Raw genomic sequence first — 24157 nt, 5'->3', positions numbered from 1 at the left:
AGGAGAATACTTGGACCGAAGAGAGATGAAGTGAGAGGAGGTTGGAGAAAACTGCATAATGAGGAGCTTCATAACTATTATTATTCTTCGCCAAGTGTAATTAGAATGATCAAGTCAAGAAGGATGAGGTGGGCAGGTCATGTAGCACGAATGGGGGGAGAAAAAGAATGCAAATAGGATACTGGTGGGAAAGCCAGAAGGAAGACAAAGCCGTAGGTGGGTGGACAATATTAGAATTAATCTTAGAGAGATAGAATGGGATAGATTGGATTGATCTGGCTCAGGACAGGGACCAGTGGAGGGCCCTTGTGAAACGGTAATGAACCTTCGGGTTCCATAAAATGCTGGGAAATTCTTGAGTAGCTGCAGATTTGGCTTCTCCTCAAGAAGGGCTCAGCTCCATAAGTAAGCAAGTAAGTAAGCTGGCCTAAGCCGCGTAGTATTTCTGAGCCGCTAACACCAGACGCTGGGACCGCGTGTTCGAATACCATTTTGAGGTAAGGATGTATATAAGAGTTTTTTTATGTTGTATTATCCTGTGTATGAAGAGGCCTTTCTACAGCCCGATCCTCCATCCAAGAAATTCTGTGGGAATATCTGAAGGATTCAGAGAACCTACTCCATGGCGGAAGAGCAGGAGTAGAAGGAGGAGGAGGAGGAGGAGAAGAAGAAGACAAGGAAGTAGATGGCACTGATTTCGTTGTGCAAAGGCCATTTCGTAACGACTGAATGAGTTGGTCATGTTCATACTGGCCTAACTTATTCTCCATCCTTGAAATATTGTTCTAAATTTGATAAAACTGGAAAATATACAAAGTGCCCCAGGAGGAAAGGTCAGTATTCTGGGAGTTCATAGTATTGGTCATTTTAAGCAAAAATTGCATATGTACATGTGTCCTATTCAAAACAGTTTCCCGAGATAGAGCTATTTCACTGTATAACACACCGTGCAAGCGACCAACACGCCATGTCCCACGCAAGTTGCAAAGGGTACTGATGAAAATGTGTTACATTGTGAACTGTGCAAATTTTGTCACTTGAACAATAAATACCGGTATTAGAAACCGTACGTAATATCTCTCTTATCCACTCTACAATGAAACAGCTCTATCCCGGAAACCGTTCGGAATAGGGCACATGTACATGTACACCTTTTTGCTTAGAATGACCAATACTATGACCTCCCAGAATACTGGCCTTTCCTCCTGGGACACCCTGTATAGATGCAAAGTCTAAATAAATAATAAACATCACCTGTGTTACAGCGGAAAGGTGGGCTTTATTTTCGATTAATGTCTTACACGAAGTTACAAAGCTGTAGAAAACTGGTACGTTAATCGTATTGCAATGGGTTATATGCAGCAGATTACAGTGGGCATTTATTTCTCCGCAGAAGGTTAAAATAAGTAGATATTTACATATCTAAGTTATGGCAGTAAGCCCAGATAAGATTGCAATGGCTTTCGGGATCATCGTATTAAAAGGACAGTGGTGAAAGCTTTGCAATATGGTGACCATGAACTTGACCGCCTCTTTAGCTGATAGGCACAAGGTCTAACAAATTCTGCCACCAACTAACTAACCATTAATTAATATATAGTTCTATCTTCTGGGATATAACACCGTGTAGTCCGTTGAAAGACAATCGACGTTTCAGAGGAACATATCTCTCCCATCTTCGGGGTCGAGTAAACCAAGCAAGAAACCAGAGTGAGGTAGGTGGCAAGTAGAGCTCCTGCCTAAAGATGGATGCGATTTGTTCCTCTGAAACGTCGGTTGACTTTCAACGGACTACACGACGTTATATCCCAGATAATAAAACTCTTCATAGAACCTCAAATCCTACAGACTAATTAATACCATGTAAGATTTGAGGTTTTTACGGCGGTGACTATGAAGAAAGCAGTCTTCTGGGATGTGGCACCGTGTAGATGTGGTGTTAACCGACGTTTAGGAGGGAGGTATCGCCTCCATCTTCAGGGTAGAAGGAAAAATAAGAAATCTACCCTGAAGATGGAGGCGATACGTTCCTCAGAAACGTCGGTTAACACCACATCTACACGGTGCCACAACCCAGAAGACTGCTTTCTTCATAATTAATACCATGTTGCAGGAAATTTCTTGAAAAACTACCAGTTGCTGAGCTGTTCAAGAAATTCTAAAACTTTTACGGAACCCGAAGGTTTACTATCTGGCACTCCAGCCCACACCCGTATATACTCCACTTACCTAAGATCCCCCCCCATAGGCAGCCTACGCAATTTACTCCAGCGACTTTTTCGAGTAGAACTATATTCACTTATCTTATATCCTCTTTGGGTGCTACGTGTCTCGCCCATCTTAACTTTTAATTAATCGGCCTAATAACAGGACTATTTGGTGTGCAGTACGGATTATAAATAAGATCTAAAATTTTGTGACGATGGTGTTTTAATACAATTAATGTGTTTCTGGACATTATCCATCGTCCTGTTTTTATTTAAAACACAACGTTTCGGAGACTAGCTTCAGCGATTGGGCCCAACTGAGCAGGTACCACCCGAAAACGGTGACGGAATCCAGTCTCCGAAACACTCCCGAAGACGGAGACCGAATCCAGTCTCCGAAACACAATGTTTTATATAAAAACAGGACCACGGATATTGTCCAGAAACACATGAACTGCACAAATTATGAAGTTCCTAATTATGCAGTGTGCTTCTCCCTTCTCTCAGCTGCTCCTCTCCTATCTTAGGTCCAAACAGTCTACTTAGCTGACGCCGTGTAGTCTGGTCAGAAAAGTACTGTCTCCGTCTTCAGGACGATACCAGCAAGATGCAAGCAACTGGCACTCAAGATTTTTGCTTCTTGCCCAATGTTTGCTTAGCACTACGTTCCTCCGAAACGTCAGTGACCTGCACGGTGCCACTTCCCAAAAGATCGTAGATAGTCTTCATAGTCACCGCTGCGAGGACCCCAAATTCTACCCTGCGCTGCGCTCTCAAGACACCCTCAATCTGTGCTCTTTAATCCAGAACACCAGACTTCTCTTTGCAATACAATTTTATGCTTGCTGGACGCAACACAAACATTAAGTGAAGTTAAATTAAAGACAACTAACCAAAATTTATTGACAGCATCTATCACATCTTCTCCCGTCCCCTCCGGCCACAAAAATTGGATCTGTTGTAGAGTTAATATTGCATCCGCACATGTGCAGTAGTTAAATCACCTTGACACGACTCGAACACACACACAAAAAAAAAATACTTCTCAGAAGAATTTGTGATACCTAATTTCGTAAAAACAGATTTAACTGGAGAGTCACCAGGACATACAAATGAATAATTCAGTGACCCCCGTCAGTCCATAATTCCTAAAACTAAGTACACGTGCCGGCTACGTGACACTTCCCAGATATAACCTCAAACCTTCACGATGTCGCCAATTCTTAAAACACCGACACATAAAGAAAAACGTTGCGTATAGAATTTGTGGATAATTTGTGTTTAAAATCAACGGAAATGCAATATACGTTTCGTGCTGCTGCTGTTGTTATATTTCGAAGGGGATAAGTTGCATATATATTCAACCTACCATACAAAACGCCTGGAAGCATCGCCACCACCAAGACAGTCACCATATTGGTATTACAGAGGGCATGAAATTACGAACTACGAAGGGGTTGTACATGGCGTCTGGTGGTAATTCCACTGAAATCTGTCAACTGGTTGAAAAGTTATTAGGAACGCAGGCAAAATACGGGGAGTATGTTAGAAGCGTGTTTCTTTTGACAAATTTCAATCTGTAAATGAACGTTTCATACGAAAGGAACAAGTGACCTGCGAATTTGTGATACAAAAGATAATTTCCCTCGCGTGGTTCTCCACAACAGTTATAGGTACCACCCACACTGTAAAATTAGTCATTATTTTTCTTGGCAAAATTCATTCTTTTAACGGATTCATTTGTCGAATAATGAAAAATAATCGACTGTCAGCTCTGGTCTCACATTAGTGAGACGCATTTTTCAGAAAGTCAAGCAAATTACCGGTACATATTTCCCGTTTGCTGCAGATTACGTCACATTCATAATCTTATCGTCATTTCTAGTATCAGTAACACAGGCCTACAGCACATCCATAAATATACCTACAGTAATTAATATATTATCTTTCTACGTACCACATCCTCCATCCAAATATCCATTTTGTCCCGCCAGATCAATTTACATAACTCTAATACACTGACGATGTACGGTCAAGGGACACTTATCACTCACACAGCACACTTTATACACAAACACTTACAAAACAGTGCACTTACAAGACATGGAACACTCTCGAATCAGACACCTGGCTGTAGAGGCGCGGAAGGCGATCCTTGCGTTAGGACGATATAAACCACAGACGAGGTTCTAGCAAGCGACAGGCCAGCCCAACCGCGCCTCTACACAGCCGGAATACAAACCACGTGTTCAGCCAATTCATTCCCCAACCCAGCGTACTCGCGTAAAAGTCGCAGGATCTAGGTTCGTCTATGCACCTGTTTCTCAACCCTTTAAAACAAGGTGGCTGGTTCGAACTCAAGTCTCTTCATTCCAAAAACACAAACATATACAATTTATCGATGTTATTCTGAAGGTATAACGTACGTTACAAATGTCGGAAAATAAACACCTCAAGAGCATACTTGGACTTAAAAAGGGGAGAAAGTAACTGGAAAATTGTTAATGTTACATAAAAAACCGCCCTTTATAGAAGTCACTTATTACTGTATTCTTCTTCTTCCTCTTCTTCAGTCTTTACAGATTGCGCCTCCTCGCTATAGCTTTCTCATGATAATGAAATGAAAACGGCTACGATACGTCAGACACTTAGCTCGGATAATGGAGACAAGTAATGCCTGCAGAATTTTGGTGAGGAACCTCTTTAAAAGTAACCACTTTGGAAGCCCAGAATGATATGAGATGATAATATTAAAATGGACTCTTCTTAGGATGTGAGACGGCTGGAACTGGTTCGTCGTCGTTTCCAGTTAACGGTTTTGGTACCGGCAGTTTTGAATTTTCAGTTTCTGCCATACATGAATTATCACAGTTAACAACTCTTGAGAGTTTCCTAGTCAACCAACTGTCGAATTATAAGTTTCTCGCGCTGATAAATTGATATTCAGAATAGTATGAAACGAGAGCACGCTTTTCGATATCACTTTTATATTCCGCCTTACAATTTCATTACGAAAATCCAAATGAAAACGTGAAACTGTGAAACACAATTGGAACTCATCAGCCATTGGCCTCTACTTATGTTAACTTTATTAGCTGACAACATACGTAACATAAAAGACAACAAAAGTGTACGAGTAAGTCTAAAAATATACGCAGGAAAGAAATCGTGTTTCATAACGAGAGTACGGGCAAATGAAGATATTGGGGAACTCCGGTGATTTCACCGCGTGGCCAGGTCCGCAGAATCTAGAACATTATTTTACGGCGGGTTTACTTCGGTACAAATGCGTAATTCGACGTACTGGCTTTGGTGGGCGGCACCTCATGCCCTACCTACAGTCCTCTTGTTGGACCTTGGTCGCTTTTTCTGTTTCTTAATCCTACACAGTCCGTATGACTCCTTGGACGGGGGATCAGCCCGTCGCAAGGCCGCTGCCTACACACAGAATAAACACACACACATACGCATGCCTTAAGTGGGATTCGAACCCACGATCCCAGCGTTCGAGCGAGCGAGCGAAGACAGTTCGCGTTTTAGACCGCGCGGCCACTGTGATCCGCGCCACCTCATGATCACTGTCCTTACTTCAGCACGCGCAGTGGGAAGTCGCAAATTGCGAGTTCCCGCTTCTGCATTCCTCTTTCTCACACGTTCTCAAGTTGTCATATGTTTATACGTCCTGATTTGCTTTAATTTGCGTGCACGATTAGAGCGAAGGCGATACTTCTGGCAACATAAGACCCACTTGACGCGCCTCACTACATACAGTAATCAGTAGGGAGCTTAGGCTCTGAATGCCGTTCTTAAGTGCCTAGGATTGCAAAACACGACGACTGCAAACAAGTATTCCTGCCAAGCGCTGAAATATCATTATTAAATTCGTTCTGATGTACCATTCGTTGGCCCTGAGCGACATAAAGAGTGATTCTAAATTACTGTCGGCGTTTCCGTGGCCTATACACGGCAACCCCGACAATACTTTAGAATCATCCTGCATTTCTGAGTGTGATGCATACTGCCATCATGTAAGGAGAAAATAGAAACCGTTGTTAAATAACCTGTATTTGGACGAATTTTACAGGACGTACAGCAGGAACGGTGTACAAGACCTTGAACGAATACAAGATTCCACGCCCACCACAACCACCCAATGGTGGGCCGGGATAGCACAGTCGGTATAGCGACTTGTTACGGGCAGCACGGCTGAGGTGTCGGAGTTCGAGTCCCGGTACAGGCAACATTTTTCTCCCCTCCAAGTCGAACAGACCTGTTGTAGGGCTCACCCAGCCTCCTATCCAATGGGTATCATTCTCTGTGGGTAAAAGGGCCGAAGCGTGAAGCTGACCACTCACGTCCAACTAGTGCCGTGGTCAAGATTACGTGAATCTACACATCCACTCCTGAATTAATTAAGCAAAGGGACAACTTTACCTTCATCTTACCACCCTGAAGGAGAAGTTTTAGAACGGAAATTACATTAAATTTGCCCTCGGAAGATAAGTCTAAAATTGTTAGTAGCACAACCTAGGTGCAGTCCAGTGCTCGGGAATAAAATGCACCCAAAATGAGGCGATGTTTTTCACACAGCAAACAAAAGCGGGAGAACAGAATCCTTCAGTCACGTACCTGGTTTCGGTGGTTTGAGTTATGATTCAGAATCAGAGTAAGGGCTGTTATGAGCGCCATCTCCTGTGATATAACGCCGTGTACTCCGCTGAAAGTCAACCGATGTTTCGGAATAATATATGAACTCCATCTTCACGGTCGAAGAATAAGCCGAGATACCAGCGTGAAACCAGGTGGCAAGAAGAGCTATAGATTAGCCGAAATTTCGGATTATATAGGCAGGTAAAAAAAAGAGGCCATGGAGGCCCATAGGTTGAGAGGTCAAGGATCCCACATTTCCTAGACAATCGGCTCACAGATGGCGCTGAGGTTGTCACCCTTCCTTGCCGTCCTTTATCCCCCCCGGAAGATTCCTGGCAGTCATTTTAGTTAGAGTCTGAGTCGACCACAGGGCCATAGTGCGGCTGGAAGAATTACGTCGAATTTAAAAATCCAATGATCTCATCGGGACTCGAACCAGCGACCTTCCGGCTTGTAGCATAGTGCCCGGATTATATAGAAGAGTGGGGGAAAATGAAGGATAGCAAGAGAGCTCCCGTTGGTTCGCCCGCAGGACAGAATGAAATCGCTAACACCCACCGCCACTCGCACGACTACCGAACAAACCAGTAGGAGGCAAGGACAGGAAATCAGGATATCCCTTGAAAAGGACGGTTTTGCTTGTCTAAAAAATCACAGGAGAAACGTAAGTTTGTGGCGGGAAGGGAATTGAGGAGGAAGCGGCAGAAGTCCTGTGAGTCGCAGGGCATATAGTGAAGGATGAAAGAGCAGAGGTAGTGGAGGGGAGGCAGCACACCTGGGCGGAGGCTTAGGGCTGATGAGTGTCCGGGAGCACGCGGTAGCGTAGTTGGTTCAGGCAATATGCTACAAGCCGGAAGGTCGCAGGTTTGATTCCCAATGAGGTCACTGGATTTTTCTGTTGACCTAATCATTTCAGCCGCAGTATGGCCCTCACATAGACTCAGCGTCTAACAGAGATGAGTACCGGGAATCTTCCCGGGGGTAAAGGGCATCCGGCGCGTAAAGCTGACAACCCCACCGCCATCTGTGAGCCGACTGTCCAGAAAATGTGGGAGCTTCGATAGCTCACAACGAAATGGGACTTCAACGCCTATTACAGGAATTGCTTAACCTTTACTGTTCTACACCGTAGCGACTAACACAACTGCATGCGTGCAGCTGATGATGTTCGCGTAACGCTCGAAACAAGCCGTTCATGGTGATGGTGCGAACGCTTAAACTTCAATACAAGTATTGCGTACAGAAACACAGTTACATATGAGAATTGTAGACTTTAATGTGGCCTTATCTCATGCCACACACAAATTCATTTTACCGACAGGAGCTTCTTTGTACAAAAATTTATGAAAGTTCCAAATGATCTTCAAAGGGGGTTATTTGGTGATCGATTTGCCCCAAAATTAAATTCGCCAAACTCTTTGGTGTGGGTCCTAAATACCTAATATTGGTCTAAGTGGCAATGTTCCTGACTATGTCAAGTTCAAATCTGTCGGAAGACAGGGGATCCTGACCGAGTTTCTTCTGGTTTCCTCAAGGCAAATATCTCAAGACCATGATCAATTCCCTCCTCATCCTACCAAGCTGACTGTTCACTATCATGGAACTATTCACTCTTTTCGGATATGGATCATGCGGACTGACAAACACCACTTCCACCTACACGTGTAATTACCCAACCTCTGATGTCACGAACATGGTTCTTCAGCAGGTTTATCATTCGATTCACTTGCGTCGTCTCGCCGACTGGTTTACTGATGCGATACGCCTCTTTCTGTTACGTGAATCTACCGCAGAGCGAAAACCTGTTTTACAGAATAACCAGGGCAAAGGGTAGGGGAGGCTTTCAAACATGACCACCTCAAATATCAGTCCGCGCAGAGAGAAGGCAACTGCTAGGACATTCTGACACAAGTGACTCACCATGCTCACCATCCCCTACAGCTCCTTCTTTCAGCCTTTCCTGTGTTTTGGGTTTTCCTGTCAGAACATGACCCTACTTCGTTGAACAAGTCGGACAATCATAAAACTATGCTTCATTCTTGTGTCTAACTTTGTCCCTGTGCTCAACTACTTAAACTCTACGCCATGAAGACGTATGTGGGAGTGAATGTATAGATCATCGTTTTCTTGGCCTCGGCACTAGTTGGGGGTGAGCTGAGCGGTCAGCGTCACGCCCTTGACGTTTTTCCCCCGGTACCCATCTGATAGGAGGCTGGGTGAGCCGGTGTGGACGACGTGGAGAAAAGAAAATTCTTTCCCATACCGGGACTCGAACTCAGACTCTTTGGACGTTCAGCCAGTAGCCACTCGGTATACCGACTGAGCTATCCCGGTTCCCTCCTGTCTCTACAGTGTGAATGTAAACAAATACCGAGAAGACAAAGAAACTGATGGTCTTGTATTCATCAGCCGGGAAGGCCCCGGTTCACACGACGTCTTGGTGTCTTGCATCCGGTAAATCTAATTAATGAAGTAACAGAGGACGTGCACCGCAATACAGCGTGGCGGTCACTCCTGTTAAACACGGCTCAGAATTTCTATATCTTCCATTTCGTCATGAAACAGACTTCCAAAGACATCGCAATCCTCGTCACTTCCCTTGCTATGGTAACTTTTCCTCCCTGTACACAATCTGATCATTCTCAATGGATTTCCATTTCCCCCGCATAACAGGATGACGTAAAAGGTAAAGCTTTCATTGAACAGGCTGAGGGGGCCCACAGGGTTATGAGACGTCGAGGCCCCCACATTTTCTTGACAATCGGAACATATTTGGCGGTGAGCTTATCAGACTTACGCGCCGGCCGTCCTTTACCCCCAGGAAGATACCTGTTAGAGGCTGAGTAGACCCCAGGGGCACTGTACGGCTGGAAGGATTAGGTCAATTAATAAATCTAATGACCTTATCAGAATCAAATCCGCAACCTTCCGGCTTGTAGCGTTGTGTCTCAACCAACTACGCTACCGCGTGCCCCAACAGGATGACGTCGTAGGGCAAAATCATAACGTAGCATAAGGACAGCCTATTATATCATTCGAAAATGTGGCCAAGTTCGGATATTTGGGACCGACAGTAACAAATCAGAATAATTTGATTCGGGAGGAAATTAAGAGNCTTCATAGTCACCGCCGTGAAAGCCTCAAATCTTACAAATTAAGAGCAGTTTAAAATCCGGTAATGCCTGCCACCGTTCACTTCAGAATCCTGTGTCTTCTCGTCTGCTACGTAAAAATTAAAATATACAAAACTATAATTTTTTCCTCTAGTTTTGTATGGGTGTGAAACTTGGTGTCAGGCATTAAAACGAGAACACAGACTGTGGGTATTTGAGAAGATGTTGAGAACATCTGGACCGAAGAGGGATGAAAGTGTAGGAGACTGGAGAAAATTTCATAATGAGGAGCTTCGTAACTTGTATAATGAGAATGATCAAGTGAAGGATGATGAGATGAGCAGGATATGTAGCATGGAAGGAGGCGAAGAACAATGCATATAGGATTTAGGTGGGAAAGCCAGAAACAAAGACACCACTATAAAGGGTAGACGTACGAAGGATAATATTAAAATGGATCTTAGAGATATATGACTAAGTAATATGGACTGGACTGATCTGGCTCAGGATAGGAATCAGTGGATGGCTCTTGTGAACATGGTAATAAACCTTCGGGTTCCATAAAATGTTGGAAAATTCCTGAGCAGCTGCGCAACTGCCGACTTCTCAAGAAGGACTCAACCCCACACAGCTGGTTGGTTTGTTGATTGGTTAGTTAGTCAATTTGTTAATATGACGATGCCAACGATGCTGATACCTGGCAGAATTAACTTGGGCCCGAAACACGACGGACGATGGCCCAGAGACCATTGGCCTGGGAAATAAAAAATACAAGCAGTCACACAGTTCGACTGTGCCTTCATTCATTCAGCAATGGCTCTACAGCCCTTTGTTTGGACCTGGCTGCTTTTATTTTTAAATTTCGTAATCCTATACACAGTCGGTAGGACTCCTTGGACGGGAGATCAGCCCGTCGCAAGGTCGCTCCCTACACACAGTACAACACAAACACAGAATACACGCACACCCACATCCATGCCTCGAGTGAGATTCGAACCTATGACCCTCCAGTGTTAGAGCGGACGTAGACAGTCGACTATGACTTCAGTTCTAACAAATTCAAGAAAAAAGCGAGTAACGTTTGGAGTCTGGTACCGATACTGAAAGCGTTAACATTCAAGCGTATTTTTTAATAATACGCGGTCTGTTATCGATCGATCGATCGGTTTGCGGCACTGTGTTGACATCAAGGTCATACGCGCAAACGCGTTGCCTGACTCATTCTTCCATCTTTCGCAGTCTGCATCCTTAATTCGGTTAATCTGCTTCCTCTGACGCGTAACAGCGTCAAGACAGTCAACATTTTGCCAATCGTGAGTTCAAACTATCCGCAATTTTCCATTTACGTTCAGTACAAGTAATCCCTATGTTTTGTACTGTCATGAGTTTATAGCTCCGTGACTAATAATAACGGGGTTTGGATTTATTGACACATTTTACAATCACTTTTAATCAAAGACAGTTAAAATAACACAATAAATGGTTGCCTAAAACTCGCTCCATTCTGACTGGACTATGACTGTCTTCTCTTCACAAGCTAACTTTCAACTGACAACTCCCTTGTATGCCTTGTACTCCTCCGTACTCTCGCAATTCCTCTGACTGTGCCTTCTTATAATTCCTCGGCATGGACCGTACGGAAACCCCTCTTATGTCATCACGTGTTTATGGGTCCGTTACCTAGCAATGAATATCAATTGTTGAGAGCGTAGCAATGGACATGAGTCATAGTATTATGTATCCACTGTTCTTCGACCTCGTCTTCAGTAAGAGATAAACTTTGTTGGGTGCTGCCATGGCGTCAGAAAATACTTTTTTTTTAAATTCCACACTATCACTGCGGTGCGGCCTTCGAGGTGCATTCCTTTATATTTAACGTATAATTTATTCTTAAACGCACGGTAGCTTCATGCTGTCATATACACATCACGGGGTCGGGATAAGTGATTCGGTATAGCGGAAGGCTACGGGCTTCACTGCCGGGGTTCGATTCCCGGCAGAGGAAAGAGATTTTATCTTCTCCACAGCGTCCAAACAGGCCCTGGTGCCTATCCAATGGGTACCAAGGGCTCCTTCTCCGCGGGCAAAGCACCAGAGACGTAAAGCTGACCACTCACATCCACTCCTCGATACGTGTTTTTGACGTGGTGTTTAATGAATTAAGTACGGGGACAGCTTCACTTTTTTACGATATACATATCATGCACAAGGGAGTACTTGGTCGTAAAAAACTGATCTCGAGATTCTTACAGACTTACCACGTTTTCGCCCAAAAAACAGGGGCCCTAAAAAAACGATTTTTCTGATTAATTTTCAGTAATAATGAAACCCACCTCCTTAAATATAACTACATAGGCGGTACCTTCAGACAAATAATTGTACGTCCTTCAGCAGCCAAAACGTGTACACGAGACAGAGTGCGCAAGGTCTTTGAATCTATTTATTGTACGGTAAAAGGAACTCAGCTTTTGAAGAGTGTCAACAGAAGCCTTATCTTGTGAACCGTGGGCATAAACCATACGGTTTAAAAGCAAGAATTTGTATGAAACAAAATTCTACGTGAATAGAAAAATGGTCAGATGCTCTTTAATTCCGTTCTGTTACGTACACGTCCACCATTTTCGTGCAACAACATTACGTAAGGCGAAGAGCGTGGCGAACCTAGATCCTCGTCCAATTCTGGTGTCACAGTGGCCAGCCCGCATGCTCGCCCCCTTCCCTGCGCGCAGGGCCTATATTCAGCCTGGCCTTGAACTTGACGAGGATTGTGGTAGTGATGTTTTTTACTACTTTCTCGCTGAGATGATATGTAGGGAGAGTGGGGAGCGGAGGGAGGGCGGTACAGAGCTCTCTGGCGGCCCCTCTCTCTGTTGATGGAGTCTTATGCCACGCCCACTTTTCTATGCGATACTTAACGTGATCTACCCCAGGCCTGTCAAACAACATGCCGACGGCACTGGTCTTTCATGCAGCCTTTCAGATATCAGAAAAACAATGGCCCTTATATCGTAAATGTAAGAATGGAACTTTTATATACTACCCAAACCCTATTTTCTGAAAGCAGATCACAGCGGCCGAGCGGTCTAAGGCATGAACTGTGTTCGCCCGCTCAAACACTGGGATCGTGGGTTCGAATCCCACTTGAGGCTTGAATGCCTCTGTGTTTGTGCTGTCCTGCGTGCAGGTGGAGGCCTTGCAAAGAGAGGTAATTTTCTGAAATGTAATTTCAATATCATCCCCACCCCCGCCGCCAAAAGGGGGGAAAAGCCCTACTTTTATGAAACCCAAATGATCATTACAGCACTAACAACAGCCAGCCAGTGGACATTCTCTACAATGCGTGAGTTCCTCAAGTTACCTAACGAAGTTCCTTAACTGTCCATTGGGAATCAAATGCTAAGTTGACTGCCATGTCGTATTGTAATCCATAACACAACTTCCTTAAAAAAAAAAAAAAAATTACGATTTTTTTATTGTCACACAAACTTTCTCGAATCTATGCTGCCGTGATACGAGGGTCTTTAGGAACTCATAAGGTATACTCGTACGGGGATTAGGTTGCGTCTAGTGGCACGACGTTCATACCGTGCATCACTGAAACCCATCAACTGGGCCAAGAAGTTAAGAAATGTAGCACAGCACATTCCCGGCCTTTGCCCTCCATTTCGATTAATTATCTCGTAAACCCGGAGCCGGGATAGCTCAGTCGGTATAGAAACTGGCTACGGGCTGGACGACCGACGGGTCGGAGTTCGAGTCCCAGTAGGGTCAAGAATTTTCTCTTTTCCACGTCGTCCAGGCCGACTCTGGGGTCCACCCAACCTCCTATCCAATGGGTATTGGGTGATCTTTCCCCGGGAGTAAAGCGGCCGGGACGTGAAGCCGACCATTCACCTCCAGCTAGTGCTGAGGTCAAGAAAATGTGGATTTATATATACACTCCCCCATACGCCTTTATGGAGTAGTGCTTAATTTGTTAAGCAAAGGGAGAACTTTTACTTTTTTATCTCGTAAAACCTCAAGACTTATTGTGTAATTAATGTTTCTATATAAATCTGTCCGAAACACATTTCGCTCGAGTAAATTGACATGTTTTGCGAGTTGGTACAGCGATGCGCTGACACCCATATGGGTTCACATACAGCGTGTTTCACGACTTTAAAGCATAACTGCAGGAGGTGATTTCCTAGGTCTTTGTGATCAAAAAAGTTCATATAAACATGTGTCCGATTTTGGACGGTTACGGAGTTATGACCGTTTTAAACTCAGAATAGAAGGTAACGATTACTGACAATAAACGGAACAAAATAATAAACCAGCATAATACATGATACATTTAAAGTATGAATGTAAAGTTAACTTCGTGAAATTACCTTTAATTTGAATTTATTGGTGCTTAAAGCTGATTTTCGAAAATGCCACCGCCGGCCGCAACACAGGCTGCCGCTCGGTTGTGAACCGCGCCGGACATACCAAACCCCCCACGCCTTAGGTACCGCTCAAGTGTCGAGATAACGAGAACGCTCTGTCTGTAGCCGGCTAAAAATAGCGACCCGCCAGCTGACAGCCGCGGTTCACACGAGGGCGTGTACGGGAATGAAAAACGGTCATAACTCCGTAACCGTCCAAAATCGAACACGTGTTTATATGAACTTTTTTGATCACAAAGACCTAGGAAATAACCTCCTGCAGTTATGCCCTAAAGTTGTGAAACACCCTGTATAAGCAATCCGCTCGTTACTGTTGTCCGGTTTAAAAAAAATATAAACTTCGTAAAGTTTCAGTTTTCACTTTCCTATAAAATTTCACGGAAATCCATTCAACAGTTCTCAAGTAGTTACACCCGGACAGACTTCACCAAGCTAAGAGGCGTATTTTTCGCACTGTTAGTTGAGAAGGGCCTCAAACCGAGCCAGCACAAGCGTTTCGAGTGGCATCCTACTCAATTATATGCAATTCGTGGGTCGCACACTCAATATGGTCCTCGATATAATTTCTCTAATTAGAGGTTCTCTTCGGTCGTTCGTGGCAAAATTCCGAGCAATGATTTCAAACTGGCTACCGGCACGCCTTTTCAAATCATTCCATGCTCACCGTTCGCAATAATTTTCATACTTCATTCGATACCATATAACCTCGAGTTGGAACAGCTTCACTGTACAAGTAATATTCTTTCACCAGTAAAATCAGATATAGCGAAAATTTGTGTTACATATTTTTCAAGCCTGTTCCTTACGATTTTCCCTGAGTCACTGGCCTTGCTGTTCATTTGCTGCTGATACATGCATCTGTTATTGCAAATCCAATAAACAGCACAGATATGACATTGTACTGTCAAACTGTCTTCTGTATATCTCGCTAAACATACATTACACCACAACAAGTTTAAAAATACCTCTTGCATCATTATTATACTCTGGAGTGTATCTCCTATCATGTACAATCAGCAAAGTTTCCATCATATATAAATCTTACCCGGATAAACAAACAGCATGCATAACAACTTTACATTTGACGATACACTAACAAAGATTAACTCGCTGACGAAACAACTGACTTTAAGCAGTTGAAAACAAATTTGTATGGGGTTTAAGGTTTTCAAGGCGGTAAAAATATCTTCTAGATTCTGGGAGGTGATTACTAGCGTTTCAGCGGAAAAGTATTCCAAAATATTGCTAACCAACTACCAGTCTACACGGTGTCATAATTCAGACGAAATTCTACTAAATTAGTTATTCGCGAATCATTAAACAGCTCAATGAAACGTACACAAACTCTAACTTAATATATGCTTCAGTAATGGCATTTCTTATACAGCAAATGTAATGGTTATACAGAGTCGATCAGGTCTTCCTGAATTAGGTGGTGGCGTTTTGTCCATAACGGTTGTAATGGCCATATGCCTACAACCATGAGTCTGTCTCCTTCAATTAGACAGGTGCTGTGGCATTTCCTACACACCAGATGTAGTTGAAGGTGAAGGCTATATCGACATGACTCAGTAGTCTTCTTGAATGAATAGTGGCATTTTCTCAACAACGGCTGTAATGGTTATACTGCCATAACTGTCTTCTCGAATTAGCTAATGGCATTTCCTACACGTAATGGTTACACAACCGTAACTCAATCTTCTGAGTTAAGGAGTGGCGTTTTCTCCACAACAGACGCAATGGTTAGGGCACACACAAATGTGACTCAAATCTTCTCTGATTACGTAATGGCATATCAGCCAGACCCCAAGTGACGGTTACAACATGTCTCTGCGGCCGTGGTTCGTCGCTATGAGACGAGGGGCAATAATGTAAGCATTCCGTACGCAAAGTAACTACACGCGCAAACAACGTAAGATTGACAAGCTGCCCTAAATGGTATAGTCAATAGACTAGACTGTGTATGACGCTACAAAGTGTTCATATTGGAACAAGTGTCCCGTTTGTTTTTTAGTCTCGTATAAGGACGCTTTACCAAAAGCACAGGTTTGGAACGTAATCGCTTTAATCGTTCAGAAACCGATTTCGCTAATTGCGTAAACACACTGACGTGAAATTCCATCTATTCTACGAACCACAGTACGTCATAGCTCGTACAGAAAACCTTACGGAAGAAAAGTCCTGTGTAAGCATATCTGAGTTTTCCACAGTCGTATGAGTACTGAAGTATGTTGAAAAGAGATTATAGTAAGAAGGATTTGAGGTTCTCACAGCAGTGGTTATGACGAGCACTGCGATATAACGCCGTGTAGCACGTTGCAAGTCAACCGACGCAAGTGACGTTGCGACCGACGGTCGGTCAGCCCGTCTTGGTGTCGAGCCCCATCTGGATTTTAGTTACTGTTAAAACAGTTACGCTTTCGTCCATGTGAGGTGCCCTCTCTGACGAGAGGACGGGTCTGTTATTTGTCAGTCACAGTCATAGCAGTAATGAATCAACTGTCAATATGTTCATAATATTTACAGTTTACATGTTATTACATGATATAATACGACGCACATGTATACAGATCCCACTCAGGGCATGGATGTTTAGTTTGTGTGTGTGCGTTTTTCTGTGTTTGTGTACAGGTAGATGCCTTGCGACGAGCTGCTCACCCGCCCAAGGAGTCCTACCGAACGTGTAAGATCTAGAAAAACCGAAGTGAACGGAGAAGTTCATGGAGGTAGGCCTAGGCCCACTGGGGCTGTAGTGCTAAGGAAAAAAAAATGTATATAGAATATATACAAGGCCTCTGTCAGTCCAGGATGAGGGCAGCAGATCATGCCCTATCACAAGTAGATCACGCTACAACGACACTCTAGTCACTTGAACGGTAGTATACTTGATGGCCGCCAAGTTTAAGCCCCTAATACTTTTCGTGTCGGGCTTCGCCCTATCAAATGTTGCGAACATTTGCATTTCCATGATTTTGTACTACTTCTGCTTGTTGCCTGCATAATGTTTACATAATCATAATACATGCATGTTTGAAAGCCATGTGCAAATCGCGAACCGATGTGTACCTTGGAAAATTGCCAATGGTGCGGAGAACCTTGTTTTACAGGCTTAGCGAGGGGCCAATTTAATGTTAACGCTTAATCGCTCACTTTTTAATAGGGGGTATACTCTAATAAATGTTCTGAAGCCGATCCCCTGCCTTTTCCTCAGTGATTTTAATGTTCTGCCGCTCGCACTACGTCACAATAGCACGGTATTTCGCTACAGCTTTCAGAGAACCTAACCCTCTTTGCGGTCTGTCACATATATACACGTGTCATCTGTAAAGAGACGTAGATACAGATCAGGCGTTTGGGGCGTATCACTTGTTGTATTGTCACGTGTTTTAGTGATTATTGCGGGGTTTGGATTGCTGAATCGATTTATTAATCACTTACAGGTCGCAACTACAAATAATTATTACACTACTGCTGATTTTCACACTACAAACACATTAGATATTCTCAGTCTGCTTTCACTGGTCTTCGTAGCAGAAAATACTGTCTCACTATTGTTGCGTGACGTCACCGTGCAAGCGAGAATGAGTTTAGCTCACGTTGCATAGCAACGGTCCTTATAAAACACCACTCCTATATTATTGGCCGCGTGTATTGCGGGCGTTGCCTATCAATGGATCCATGTTTCACACTATATATATACTGTACAATGTTGGGGACAGGCCGGAACCTTGTGGCACCTCTGCTTGGCGCAGACATTTCACCTTCGACCGAAACGCTTAATTTTCTTTCAGAAAGAAAAGAGCTAATAAGCTTGAGTAGATGGATCGAAAATTCTTTAATTCCGATAATTTACACAGCAAGCCAAGGTGCCTTCTTATATCAAAGGCTTTTTCAATATCCAAAAATACTGCAGCCGTACACATGTTATTATTGAAATTTAATGTTGCGGGGTCCGTAAGCCTCACACATTGAAGCTTCGTATTGTAACGGGCACGGAAACCAAATTGCCTTGCACTAAGCAGGCCTTATCTTCAATGTGCTTTTGGACTGTTGTAGCGTAACCTTCTCAAGTAGATATACCGTTGTGGACAAGAGGCTAATCGGACGTAATTTTGGGAGGAATTTAGGATCCTTATCTGGTTTCGGTAAGGTTATTATTTTTGCTTCCTTCCAAGGCGTCGGAAAATTCGATAGTCGGAGACAATAATTAATCAAATGAGTCAAATTTACCAATGGTCTTCTTGGAAGGTGCCTGATGAATTCATTTCAAGTGCCATCAAGTCCACAGGCCTTTCTCAGTTTCGAAGAATTTATTAACTTCTGTAAGTCATAAGGTCTTATTATTTTGTGTGTGTGTGGGGGGGGGTTATTACCTAGAGCTTCGAGCAGAGATACAACTCTAGCCTCCACCTCTCCGTTCATGGTTTTCTTCACACAAGTCATGGTGTGTGAACTGGTTTTCCAAGCAGTCAGCAACTGCGTTGGCTTTCTCTAACGGACGAAATTTAAAGCCTAAAGGACTAGGAATAGCAGTTGGTGTCTTTGGTCCATCCTTCTTTATTGTGGAATTCGCAATGGGCCATGTATACTGAGGTATGACCTCAGTTACCTCTTTTTGTTTCACGGCGTTCGACTGAATGACTTCGCGATCAAATTAACTGCCGTGTTAACCGTGCATCCCTGCTTTAATGCCATAATATTCTTAGCCTCTGCTTGTATTTTAACAACCGATCTAAACCAGCTTAATAGTTGTTTAGGTCCGAGAGGGTACCTTTCTGTACGAGAACTTACGATATGCCGAAGCAACAGAGGCTGTAAAGTCGCGCCGTTGTATCGATTTATACCTCACCTCCGGGTTCATTTCGATTCTTGGTGTTATTAAATCAGAGGCGAGGCTCTGAAACCGTTCCAATCTGTGAATGTTTCAACAGGTTCTGAAAGATTCCTAGTTCTGACATGATCCAGTACGTGGAATACTGCTGGTAGATGGTCTGAATCCAGGATATCAGAAGCAATGATATCTGACACGCTGATATTCTGATGGACCACACTATCTAACCTGACACCATTTCCCGTAGGTGAATGAGTGGCACATTGTGGTGCTGATCTCGAACTCGTTCAAGACAATTAAGGCCAAGAGTTGCTCGCTTTTAGGGTCTGAAACTGCACTATTCCAAAAATTGATGTTTAGAATTCAGATCACCTGCCAAAATGGTCTTATGTTTAAAGCTTAAGAGCTCAGTGATGTCCGCATCACTCCAGGAACGACCTGGAGATAGCCAGCTGCAAGTAGCACTTCGCTGCTGCCAATAGATATGCAGACCACTGTTGCTTCTACTGAAACAAAGGAGCTCTATATGGTTGTTGGGATGCCTTTCTGAACTGCAAGGGCAGTTCCACCTTTTCTAACAGGGTAGCAGTCAGTTCGATAAAAATGTTAATTTGGAACAAAGAACGTCTCATGAGGTTTCAAAAGTGTCTCTAAGAGCAGGGCAACATCTACATGCAGTTCTGGCAGCTGTTTACTAAGCTCACAGCGCTGCTTCCCAATGCCACTCGCATAAAATGCTACAACGTTGAGGGGTCTATAAACTCTAGTGGCCATTTTGATTCATCAGATTTAAGACAACTGTTCTAATGGCAACTACTATTTTTGCCACCTCTAACTGTCATAATCTGCTGTACCACAATTGCTACTCTGGACATGTTGTCCAAAAGGCAAACTGTTTACATCAGGACCCCAAATTGACTGAACTGTTTCTTCTTGTTGTTGGTGCTGCAAAGGTTCCGGGATCCTCGGCTGTTTCGCTGTGGCTGAACCTGACACTGCTGTTGCTACGGGCTCTTTCGCAGCACCACCGCGAAAGACAGACCTGGGGTGGTGGAACTGGAAGAGAACGCCCTTCCTGTCGTGGTCTTGGGTGCTGTCTGAGACTTCCTTTTGTGCACCTCTTCCTTCGTGTGGCTGCAGCCCCGGCAGTTGGACTCGTGCGCTTGCAGTTCCAGTATGCTGATCTAGATGTTAACTTGCCTTTTCCCGAGCATTCTTTGTGCAGGTGACCACCCCCACACCTCAAGCAACGGGGAGGTTGTATGCAGTTAGCACAGATATGGCCGAACTTTTGGCATTTATAACAAAATGTAAGGCCATTCTGAGCTTTGGACGCCTCTACCATGATTGCAACGTGACAAAGGTTTGTCAGTCTGAAGGTTTCCTGTGATTTCGGTGCCCTGGGTAACGTTTCAAGGAACAAGGAAAGGTAAGTGATTGTAGCTACTCCTCATACAGGTGACCTACGGGAGGCCGACATCTGTTTGACGCTTAGTACGAAAAAGCCAAAGTCTATCAACCCATCGAAAATCTCCTCTGCTGAAACGTCGAATGGTAGAGTGCATATCACAGCCTTTACAGGCTTCTGCGACTTGGAGTAGAAAGTGGAACAGGATAGTTTTGGCCGGAAACTTCTCAGTGTATAGGAAGGAGGGAAATGGAAGAGTGTGACTCAGTTCCCATTGGCTCGCAGCGTGACAGGATAAAATCGCTGGGCTCTCACATGACCACCGAGCGAACCAATAGAAAACAAGAACAGGAGTTCATGAGGCTCTGAAATGGGGAGACTTTGCTGAGCGTGTTTTCCAGGAAGTCGTGGTGTCAGGGAGAGGTCAAGTGAGTGGGTCGCTGGCATGCGGGGGGATGAAGGAGCAAAGATAGCGGAAGGAAGCCTTGACATCAGGATGGAGGCTGATGAGTGCCCATGGAGGGCATATTTTGTGCCCTGATAAAGGTAGTGTGCACGGAACTGCGGAGAACCCAGGTCTGTTTGTCATGTGATGGAGGCTTGCTATGATCTTTCAGGGATCAGACGAGAGGTTTCCATGACTTGCTCAGAAGTCATCTTCCCTGTTCATATTTTTGGGATGCAGTTCGATCTCAATCGCCTCCCTGATGATGCGATCCATGTGTCTGGGTTTACTGGAGAGGAGGGCAGTGTCGCCTAGCTCTCCGCGCTGTCCTTGGATCGATGTACCCTAGCCGGGCGATGCAATGGGAGTACGAATCCGTGGGTGGTAACTCTCAACGAATATTAGAGCATGCTGTACAACAAGTTGATTAACAGTATGTGACGAGTAACAACAATCAAAGCTCAGTACAGACTGTCTAAGCGTCGACAATGCCAGCCCTCAAATTCAGTGCACAGATGAGTTCCACATGGACTTGCATATACTCAACCATGATCAAAAAGCGTCAGTGTGTCCATTTGCTGTAGCTCTATGCAGGAACTGTTCAGCCTCAGAGGCCTTGGGGCATGCGCGCAACGTGAAAGTTGCGGGCTGAATCGGCGCGTTGCTAGGCCCAACGCTGTGAACGCTTGGATTGCGCAACAGGAAGCAGGGGTCACATACCCCCAACCAGTCCGTCGCTAAGTGACGCTCGGTAATCACCCCTCCCCGCTACGCTGTGACGTCACGCAACAGTGGTAGCAATCACGTAACTGGTTTCTATAGTTGCTGAGCAGCAGTAAACAACTCTCGGCAGCGTTGCCAAGCAACGCCACTGTACACACGGCGTCACGCAACAGTGAAGCAAGCTGCGTTTTTCCGCCTGTCCGAGACGAGGTTATATAACTCCAGCTTCAACAAGAGATGAGTCAGTTTGTGTTTGACCTTCAAAGAGATCAGTCAGAAGTAGTCAGTCTTCAGTTTGGCTTCGACTATAGCAATTAAGAGTAGCTGAGAGTGGCGGAAGCAAGAGAAGTGGAACCAGGAATACAGAAGGCCGCCCGTGAGGATGTCAAGTGTGATTTAGAAGACTTTATATGTGCGACTGTGCGTGCAACAGTGGATTATGAGGTGTATGTAACTCAGCGATAGCGCTGTAATCTGAGTGTAATTAAGAGAGTGCGTGTAACCAAGCTGTTAATAAATCCAATCATCCGAACTAGAACCCGTCATTTTGTCACTTGTACCCCTCTACACGTGACCCACTTTCTAAAGTCTCCATGGTCTTCACAAATAGCATGCTTCACACTCTCAGTATTCCTCCCCTGTTGTGGGGATGAGTGTCCACGTCCTGTTACGCTTTTGTATACATCACTGCGGGGTATGAAAGTTCGTAACAGTGTGTCAACATGCTGTTTATCGAAAATAAAATTGGAGAAATACTAAGTTGCAAATAAATAGAAGTTCAAGTTGTCAATGCTTGATAATGCATGTCTCATCCATCTTGTGCTTCATAATTAATTAATATACCAGATGACCTTCACGATTATTCTAATGCGGACGGTTATGTTTGTGCATCTTAAACCCTTTACCAACGTTATGTAACAATATTCAATAAAGTACGAGTACTTATAACATGAACATACCCAACAATTTAATGACGCTGTAGATGCGACACAGAAACAGGGAACAAAATGGTAATAGCATCATGAATATGTGGTAAGGATATGGAAGGAGACGAAAATGATCGAAGTATACTATCTCAGCACTTGCCTAGAGAGGCTGAGTAAAGCGAAAAGAAAGTTCTGAATAGAGAGGTATCTCTAGAATGCAAGGCTGCAACGTTGCCGCTGAACCAACCAACTCGGCTTTATGTTTATGGTATGCCCATCAAGTCTGCGTATTCTCCACGGAATTGTGCTTAAATAGGCTTACTACAGCGAACTGTCTTTCAGTACTTATAAGCAGATGTGTGTGCAACGAGTTCTGGATATTGCAAAATGCAGTAAAATCAATACTACTTTAAATGCTCACCGTGAACGCCAAATGAGTACAGAATATGAATTAATATTATATTCCCTATTATAGCGGGGAGCCGGGATAGAGCAGTCGGTAGAGCCAGTGCCTACGAACTGGACGACCGAGGGACCGGATTTCGAGTACCGGTAGGGTGAAGAATTTTTTCTTCTCCACGTAGTCCAGACTAACTCTGGGGCCAACCCAGCCCCCTATACAATGGGTACGGGTCGCTCTTCCCTCGTGGGTAAAGTGGCCGAGGCGTGGTACCAAATTAATTACGTACAAGGACAACTTTAGCTTATTCCATTTTGACACTTTTCATAACTTAAGAAAAACCGTTATAATTTATACCTTATGCTTCATCACTTAATATACGAGTTTATTGCGATACTTTATTGTAAAATAGGATATATTTACAAATATAAATCACTCCGTCCAATGTGACCTGTAAGCTCTTTACCACATGAAAACTTAACACCCTTACATGTTTCGGTCTCNTAAAGAACCTCCACATCAAGATAGACAGGTGGCACAATATCTGCCCCATATAAGAGGGACGATGGGAGGACGAACACGAGCCTGCATGGTTTACGAATTTTAATTATTGACAATCCAAACAATTTTTAATTAGCATCAAGAAATTTTATACAATTTTATAAAAAACTTTACATACCCAGGAAACAGCTGTGTTTGGAAAATGTGAAATATCTATTTTGTGTACTATGCATTGTAGCATATAAGTGTACGTACTTTACGTCTAAACAACTTATGTGATGGTGGTTTCCTATTTGTAGTGATGTTTGCCCTCTGAAGATGGTCCACAGAGACCGAAACATGTAAGGGTGTTAAGTTTTCATGTGGTAAAGAGCTTACAGGTCACATTGGACGGAGTGATTTATATTTGTAATTGTTAGTGTGACGGACCAGAATGAAACAAATCAAAAAGGACATATTTAACTTTGCAATTCAATAATAACGTATTTCATTTATTTACAAACCGAAACATGCAGTGGTTAAA

The 24157-nt window shown here is 43.9% G+C and overlaps 1 protein-coding gene across 4 annotated transcripts in view; it reads right to left on the bottom strand.

The window, feature by feature from the left end:
• The window catches only part of LOC111866761 (steroid hormone receptor ERR1), a 183547-nt gene that overhangs the window by 117614 nt on the left and 41776 nt on the right, over positions 1-24157 (bottom strand). Inside the window, exon 1 of one of the 4 annotated variants that reach the window (XM_023856001.2) lies at positions 4165-4394. The exons of 2 other annotated variants lie outside the window; for them this stretch is intronic. In XM_023856001.2, coding sequence (XP_023711769.1) covers positions 4165-4188 — 24 coding nt within the window. In that variant the 5' untranslated portion in view covers positions 4189-4394. Of the gene's footprint in view, positions 1-4164; positions 4395-24157 lie in introns of those variants that run through there. One more of the 4 variants, XM_023856005.2, reaches the window with a different exon arrangement.

This window comes from Cryptotermes secundus, unplaced genomic scaffold, assembly GCF_002891405.2.
Source record: "Cryptotermes secundus unplaced genomic scaffold, Csec_1.0 scaffold213, whole genome shotgun sequence".
Lineage (NCBI taxonomy): Eukaryota > Metazoa > Arthropoda > Insecta > Blattodea > Kalotermitidae > Cryptotermes > Cryptotermes secundus.
This window is presented reverse-complemented; position numbering and strand designations above follow the sequence as displayed.